The 9,101-nt window shown below is 41.4% G+C and overlaps 1 protein-coding gene across 1 annotated transcript in view; it reads left to right on the top strand.

The window, feature by feature from the left end:
• Positions 1-5,620: 5,620 nt before the first annotated feature.
• The window catches only part of MFSD14B (major facilitator superfamily domain containing 14B), an 81,792-nt gene continuing 78,311 nt past the window's right edge, over positions 5,621-9,101 (top strand). Inside the window, exon 1 of the mRNA XM_082656536.1 lies at positions 5,621-6,011. Coding sequence (XP_082512662.1) covers positions 5,904-6,011 — 108 coding nt within the window. The 5' untranslated portion in view covers positions 5,621-5,903. The remainder of the gene's footprint in view (positions 6,012-9,101) is intronic.

The following is a 9,101-nucleotide window of genomic DNA, read 5'->3' as shown; positions in this document are numbered from 1 at the left end:
GAAGGAGCTGGAGGAATCAGCCTCCCTGACTTCCAACTATACTACAATGCTACAGTAATCAAGACAGCATGGTACTGGCACAAAAACAGAAATATAGATCAATGGAACAGGAATGAAAGCCCAGAGATAAACCCATGCCCATATGGCCAACTTATCATTGATAAAGGAGGCAAGAATATACAGTGGAGAAAAGAGAGCCTCTTCAATAAGTGGTGCTGGGAAAACTGGACAGCTACATCTAAAAGAATGAAATTAGAACACTCCCTAACACCATACACAAAATAAAGTCAAAATGGATTAAACACCTAAATGTAAGGCCAGACATTATAAAATTCTTAGAGGAAAACAGAGACAGAACACTCTATGACATAAATCACAGCAAGATCCTTTTTGACCCACCTCCTAGAGTAATGGAAATAAAAACAAAAATAAACAAATGGGACCTAATGAAACTTAAAAGCTTTGCACAGCAAAGGAAACAATAAAGAATACAAAAAGACAACCCTCAGCATGGGAGAAAATATTTGCAAATGAAGCTACTGACAAAGGATTAATCTCCAAAACATACAAGCAGCTCATGCAGCTCAGTATCAAAAAAACAAACAACCCAATCGAAAAATGGGCAGAATACCTAAATAGACATTTCTCCAAAGAAGATATACAGATTGCCAACAAACACATGAAAGAATGCTCAACATCATTAATCATTAGAGAAATGCAAATCAAAACTACAATGAAAAAAAAAATAAAAAATAAAAAAAAATAAAAAAAAACTACAATGAGATATCATCTCACACCAGTCAGAATGGCCATCATCAAAAATGCTGGAGAGGGTTTGGAGAAAATGGAACCCTCTTGCACTGTTGGTGGGAATGTACATTGATATAGCCACTGTGCAGGACAGTATGGAGGTTCCTTGAAAACCTAAAAATAGAACTACCATACGACCCGGCAATCCCACTACTGGGCATATACCCTGAGAAAACCATAATTCAAAAAGAGTCATGTACCACAATGTTCATTGTAGCTCTATTTACAATAGCCAGGACATGGTAGCAACCTAAGTGTCCACCGGCAGATGAATGGATCAAGATGTGGCACATCTTGTTACAATGGAATATTACTCAGCCATAAAAAGAAACGAAATTGAGTTATTTGTAGTGATGTGGATGGACCTAGAATTTGTTATACATAGTGAAGTAAGTCAGAAAGAGAAAAACAAATACCGTACGCTAACACATTTATATGGAATCTAGAAAAAAAGGTCATGAAGAATCTAGGGGAAGGATGGAAATAAAGACACAAACCTACTAGAGAATGGACTTGAGGACATGGGGAGGGGGAAGGTTAAGCTGAGACAAAGTGAGAGAGTGGCATGGACATAGATACACTACCATATGTAAAACCGATAGCTAGTGGGACGCAGCCGCATAGCACAGGGAGTTCAGCTGGGTGCTTTGCGACCACCTAGAGGGGTGGGATGGTGGGGCAAGGGAGATGCAAGAGGGAAGAGATATGGGGATATATTTATATGCATAGCTGATTCACTTTGTTATAAGGCAGAAACTAACACACCCTTGTAAAGCAATTATACTCCAATATAGATGAAAAAAACACCCCAAGAAACAAAGGTTTGGCCCGTGACTGTCTTCTGGGAGATAACCTCTAAGCCCTTGGAATTTCCCTATAAGCCTGATAATAATGGCTTTGTTTACCTGGGGCCTTGGAGTATGCTAGGAAGCTTATGCTAACAATGTGATTTATGATGGGGTCTTTGGGCCACTTGGTATCAATATCATCTCTGGAGGGGCTGAGGACTGAGTACCTAAGGTCAGTCACTTGGTGCTCCATGCTATGTGACTGACCCCCAATAAACACCTTGGATACCAAGGCTTAGGTAAGCTTCCTGGGCTTCATGCATATTGTCACACATCATTGCTGGGGTAATTAAACGATATCCATAGCCTCCACTCAGAGAAGACAACTGGAAACTTGTTGCATGGTCTCTCCTGGACTCTGCCCTATGTGCCCTTTAACTTTTCTGATTTCAATCTGCATCCTTTCACTGTAATAAACCATACCATGAGTTTAAAGGCTTTTCCTTTTCTTAATTAAAATGTTTATTAAATTATTTTTTATTAATTATTGCTCCAGCTTTATTGAGGTATAATCAATAAAAACTGAAAAAATTTATGGTGTTCAGTTGATGTTTTGATATTCATATAGACTATGAAATAGTCACTCCAACCAAGCTATTAACATATCTATCACTTCACAGTTGCCATTTTCTTTGGTTTTTCTTTTTGTAATGAGAACACTTAGGATCAACCCTCTTAGCAAATTTCAAGAACACAATACAGTACTGATAATGACAGTCACACTGCTGTACATTAGGTCTTCAGAACTTATTTTGCATAACTGAAATTATATACTCATTGACAAACATCTCCCATTTCTCTCTTCCTCAAACCCCTGGAAACCACCATTCTACTCCACTGCTTCTAGGAGTTTGGCTATTTTAGATTCCACATGTAAGTGACATCATGCAATACTTGTCTTTCTGTATTTGGCTTATTTCATTTAGCATAATGTCCTCCAGGCTCATCCATGTTGTCACAAATGGCCATATTTACATCGTTTAAAATGATGAATTATATAATATTGCAATATACATATATATATATCACATTTTCTTTAAACAATCATCTGAAGATAAATATTTATGTTGTTTCCATATCTTGCCAACTGTGAATAATGCTGCAATAAACATGGGAGTGCAGCTATCTCTTTGAGATTCTGATTTTATTTCTTCTGGATATATACCCAGAAGTGGGATCGCTGGATCATACGGTAATTTTGTTTTTTTACATTTGGGGAGAAGCTCTATACTGTTTTCCACATTGTCTGTACCAATTTACATTCCCACCAGCAGTGTACACATGTTCACTTTTATCAAAATTCTTGCAACACTTGTTATTTTTTGTCTTTTTTATAACAGCCATTCTAACAGATTTGAGGTGGTATCTCACTGTGGTTTTGATTTGCATTTCCTTGATGATTAGTGAAGTTGAGCATCTTTTCATATACCTGTTGGTCATTTGCACGTCTTCTTTTGAGAAATGTCTATTTAGGTCTTTTGCCCATGTGGTTTTTTTGGGGGGTTTTTTTGGGTTTTTTTGCGGTACGCGGGCCTCTCACTGTTGTGGCCTCTCCCTTTGCGGAGCACAGGTTCCGGACGCGCAGGCTCAGTGGCCATAGCTCACGGACCCAGCCACTCCGCGGGACGTGGGATCTTCCCGGACCTGGGCACGAACCCGTGTCCCCTGCATCGGCAGGCGGACTCTCAACCACTGTGCCACCAGGGAAGCCCTTGCCCATGTTTTAATCAGGCTATTTATTTATCTATTTGCTATTAAGTTGCATGAGTTCCATATATATTTTAGATATTAACCCCTTATTGGATATATAATTTGAAAATATTTTCTCCCATTCAGTAGGTTGCTTTTTCATTTTGTTGATTATTTCCTTTGCTGTACAAAAGCTTTATATGCAATCTCACTTGTCTAATTTTGCTTTGTAGCCTGTGCTTTTGGTGTCATATCAAAAAAATATTTGTCCAGTCAGATTTTTTCCGTTTTCCTTCAGTAGTTTTAGAGTTTCAGGTCTTATGTTTGAGAATTTCATCCACTTTGAGTGATGTATGGTGTAAGACAAGGGTCCAAGTTCATGGATTGCATATGGATATCCAATTTTCCAAATACCATAACACACGTATCCTTCAGTGAGTGCCATTATTTTCCTAGAGCCTAGGATGTTGAATTAAATTATGTGGAATCCCAGGTCTTTGACATTGATTAGTGCAGAATTAATTAGAAGGTAAGAATAAGGGTCTATTTAATTCCTATGGTATAACTATCAACACAATGCAATAAATAATTCATCTCCTAAAATTTACTTTTATGACTCTGCAAATCAAGGGACCAGACCTCACAGTGCCACCATCAAATATTACTTCCAGTGTTACATTTCTGGCAATGCATTTTAATTGGGATTTTCACAAACTGGTATGTATTTAGAATATAATCAAGAAAGATGACAAGTTCATTTTGGCATTTCAAACAAATGGAATTAGACATGTTTGTACAGATATAGAAGGCAGAACCAGAATCAAAGTATGGATGAAATAGTTTTTGGCTTAATAAAAAGGACATAATTCCAAAATATGATAGCTATCCATAAATGGATTGGGCCTATTTAACATATCCTCTTTTCTGGCTATATTTAAGAATAGGATAGGGGACAACTGGTCTGAGGTATCGTTGGGGGAATTTCCTACTCACAATTCAAGGCTGGTGGCTTCTAAAATCCTGTCAGTTTCCTAGTGCCGACTAAAAAGCCTTCAGTCAAGGATAAGTAGCAGTAAAGTCCCTGATAGAAGGGGCAGTCTAGGTAGATGACCGGAGCTCAATACAAGAATTTCTATGTTCTTTCAGGAAAAACTGATTTTGGACATCAATATGCTTTGGGAAGCAATGTCTGATCAGTGAGTGTAAATGAAGCTATAACTCAGTACACCAAGTGCTATGGACTCAAGCCCTGGAAGGGACCTAAGCCAATGGATACACAATAGCAAATCAAACAAAAATCTTTAGGATTGTACAAGACCCATTTAAAACAACAACAATAATACAAGATGCAAATCAATAGTGAAATGACTGGACTTACTCCATTTTTCAGTTAAGTCCACCTGGGTCTCTTTAATAAGGAGGAAGACATAAGTTCTTCAGAGTTTCAGTGTTTGTCTTCTTTCAAATAGGCATCGAATTCTCAAACACCTAATAAAAAATATTCTGACTATATTTGTTCCCCAAATTCGTGGAGCAGGTCCTATCTATCACATTAACTCTTTAACTAGCCAAGCCACTTTACTTTTGGAGCTTAGGTTGGCATCTGCAAAGTAGGAATATCTCACAAGGTCCTTTCCAGACAGTAATCATAACATTTATAGAGCCACAATTAGTGTTAGCTGATTTCTGTACATCAGCACTTTACCCAAACATGATCTGAGACTTTGAGTAATCAGTTCATATACACCACGTTGGTACCATCAAGTAGCTCTGGATTGGAACAGGAATCTGTATGTTTCCTAAGACTGTCCTTCTCATGAATCCCACAGCCCAGGTAAGCTCTCTGTCAGCTTCTTTATAGACTTTGAAGAGGAACAGAATATCGTAGTTATAGCATACGGCACTTCCCCGGTTCGGGATTCCAGATCCCGGGGCTCTGTATCCGTGTCTGAACGTGCCCATCCATATACTTGTTGGCGGCACCAAACCAAGACCAGAAGTGCAGTCACTAACAAAACCCCCTGCACCTGACACCCTCAGCTCACCAGGTCCGGTTCTGTCTCAGGAAAAAGAAACTACTCTTGGGGGCCTTGGGAGATGACGCATTTCCGGCGTGCTGCGGAGTCCTGACGCCAAGGAGGCCCGGAAACGTGGAGGCGGGGCCTGAGGTGGGCGGGCGCTGCTGAGGCTTTGGGCGCAGGCGACGAACTTGTGGCGGGAGCTGAGATCCGGGGCGGGGCTTCCTGCCCCTCGCCGGCTTGTGGGGAAGCGGAGCGGGGCTACCTCGGCCGCTGGAGACGCTGTTGGCAGCTTTCTGAGTTGAGTTCTGTTCGTGGCTGTGGCTTGTGCCCGCTTTTAGCTGCTCTTCTCGCCTCGTTTCTCTTGCTGCTCCGGCCTCGGCAGCGCTCACAGCCCTCGGAGTCGCCACTGGCGCCGCCGCCTGAACCGCAGGCCGCTTTGGGCCGCGGAGCCCATGAGAGCGCGGGCCCCGCCGCCGCATTTGCGGCGTAGCTGTAGTCCCGGAACACCCCTAGCCGGCGCGGGCATGGCAGCGGCATGAACGCGGAATCTCCACTGGAGAGGGAGGAGAAGGCGGCGTCGGAGCCCGAGGCGGGAGCCATGGTGGAGAAGCGCGCGAGCGCGCGGGCCGCGAGTGGCAGCTCGGTGAGCGCGGGCTCGGAGTTCGGACGCTTTACTCAGCCCGAAGCCCCAAGCCAGGGGAGGTTGGGCGGCGTCGCGGCCGGAGTCCGGGGACGCCTGATGCGGGGCTGGGGCCTGGGTCGCCTGGGGATGAGGATATACTGATCCTCCGCGTCGGCTCGAGGGGCTCTGGCTGTCGGAAAGCCTGTCCTTTTCCGTGTCAGCCAGCCGAATTCATCACTGCTAGGCTTTCCTAGCACTGCTCATCGCTAGACAAAAATGTAGGCGACTTGGTTATTGATTTAAAAGACACCCGACGTGGGACCGTGAATATAAGTAATTTGGTTCTTTCAGAGTTCTCCATACACGTGACAGTGGATACTATTTTCATGGTGCACTTTCTGGCTTGAGCCTACTTAGAAGATGTATGGAGAACCTTTAGAACCGGCATTGGGCCCTGGACCGGGAAGCTGGCGGTGGAGGCTGGGCAGCGCCTTCCTGTTCCTTCATGGTTCTCTAGGCGGTCGCAGAAGCGGTTGGTGAGCAGGATTTCAGAGGAAGCTGCCTATCCCAGGGCCCAACTGAGGAGCGTATTCAGGCTAATCTCTTTTAACAGTTTCACATGAGATTCAGATGGCTTCCGAAGCACTGGTTTAATTGGCCTGGATTCAGCAGAACAGGCTGTCAGTGGCGCTTAAGTGTCTGACGTTGGAACTCTAAGCATAGAGTGTCATTTCTCAAAGATATATTTTTTTCTATTTAGGACAGGAAATATAGAAACAGTACAATGAATAGAAACTAATGCCAAGGAGACTTTTCCCAAAGAAAATAGAAATTTTAGGGAAATTAAATTATATGCAGTCGGCTTCAGATTTAATTTGCTTTTCAAGAATGCTAAATGATGTTGAAGGCCCCTTCCTGCCCAAGTGTCTTCTTATTTTTGAGAAAAAAAATTAGGAGTTCTTCATTTCGAAGATAAGATTTCTGGAAAGTGGGAAAGTGTTTTTGGTAGGAGGAGGGAAATTCTATAGAATTGGTTTTTCTCGTTTTGTTTTTGATTACATAAAATGTAGACTTATCTTCCTGCCGACTAAGGGAAATGAAACTGCCAGCTCCTCCTCCTGTCTTTGAATTGATAGACCATAATTACCAGTGGCCAAGCTAGTAACCTGAGAGGTAGACTCCATCCTTTCCCATCCCTTCATCCAATAAGTTAGTAAGTCTAGCTAAGTTTACCAGGTAAAGATTTTAGGTTTTTTATCCTTTCTGCATTCCTGTGGTTCAGTTCCTTAGCATTTTTGACCTAGATTTTGACTATCTCTTGAGACCCTTGCTTACTTCATCATCATGCTGCTCTCCATAGTATTGATTAGTGTAATCTAACGTGTAAATATGATCATTACTGCTGTCCTTAAATATTTTCATTGGCTCTCTTTGGCTTATAGGATAAAAAAAATAACCTGGCAGGTTGAAGCATTAAAGCATAGTGATTAGGTGAGCATGCTTGGAATCCCAGTTCCCACTTTTTATTACCTGTATAACTTTGGGCAAGTTATATAACCTCTCCACATTAATGATAGTGTTTACCTCAGAGAATTGTGAGGGTTACTACAACCTGGCACCTGCTAAGTCCTCAATAAATATTAGCTTTTATTGTTATTATTTCTCAATATTTTAAGCATGAATGATTGGTCAGAATGTATGGTGATCCTTGTCTGATAAAAAGCATTCATTTCTCTCCCATTTACTAATCTATAGAGGAACTAGACCCCAACCTAAAAGTTAAAGTTGCTGATTTTATATGCTTAGAACAGGAGTTTTTGAGGAATGTGTACTCAAAGAAACTGAGACAGTTTATTCCCTGATTGCTTTCCCTGTGAGTTGATGCTAATTTAGGCACAAACAGATGCCTGTCCAGTCTTTCCTTACCTCTTAGGGTGTGTCTAGTCAGTATTGATAAATTGCAGTGAATTCTGACAGTGAGTTTTGGTGCTTGCTCTACTTAGATGACTATAGCATGGGTAGGTAGCAGGGTTCAGCCACTGGTGCTTTTTGTAATGTGTGTTGCCTGGGAAAGCAGTGAATGTCTTTAATCATATATGTTCGTGTCATATGCCAGTACCCCCAAATTATACATCTTTCCTGTTTGCAGTTTCTTTCTAGTATTGCTTCCAGGTGCTACATTCTTTGGCCTCCAAGACTTGACTTCATTTTAATGTGTTGGAATTTCCTTATAGCTTGATTCTAGTGTATTCATGGTTTCAGTTTCGATGCCAGAAGCACAAGCAAGACTGCCCACATACAGGAAATCAGCTGAAACTTTTCTACCTTGTTTGGCAAAGAGATGTATTGACCTGAATAATAGAAGGGAATCACATATTTATTCTAAGAGACGATTGCAATCTAGAAAAGGGAGTTTTGTATAGTAAATAAGTTCTTGTTTTATTGTCCTTTCTTTGCCCTATCCCTTCCTAATTGTGCGTGTACATACACCTTGAAATGTTGTGTCAGAATTATTTGCATTATCATTGAATGCATATCCTTTTGGAATCATTTACCTTTGAGCATCTGAAGAGAATTAAGGATTTTCTGCAAAGAAAACACAACTGAGTTTAGCATACTGTGTATTTCAGAATGTTCATTGACTCCAAAAAGCCAGTACTTAGATACCAGTTAAGATCTCTGATGTAGGGCCTCTCAGGATCAATGCCATTCTGGTGACATTTGATGTGTTTTTAGTTGATTTTCCTCAGACCGTTTCAGAGGGGCTCCTGTAAAGACTAATTTTGATTTATAAGGACAAGAATATTATATACTTTATAGGCAAAATGGAAATAGTACTCAAGGGCAGTTTGTTACCCCCCAAAAAAAGGCTAAAATGACTAGATATGTTTTGTTTGTAAAGAGGTGAAAGAGGGGACTTCCCTGGCGGTCCAGTGGTTAAGACTCCACGCTTCCACTGCAGCAGGGCACGGGTTCCATCCCTGGTCAGGGAACTAAGATCCCACATCCCATGGGTGGCACGGCCAAAAAAAAAAAAAAAAAAAAAAAAAAGTGAGAGCGGACCTAGGGACATTTTAGGGGAATTTTTTTTTTAATTAGCTTTCAATTCTT

Source organism: Grampus griseus, assembly GCF_964374135.1.
Source record: "Grampus griseus genome assembly, chromosome: 6".
Classification (NCBI taxonomy): domain Eukaryota; kingdom Metazoa; phylum Chordata; class Mammalia; order Artiodactyla; family Delphinidae; genus Grampus; species Grampus griseus.
This window is presented reverse-complemented; position numbering and strand designations above follow the sequence as displayed.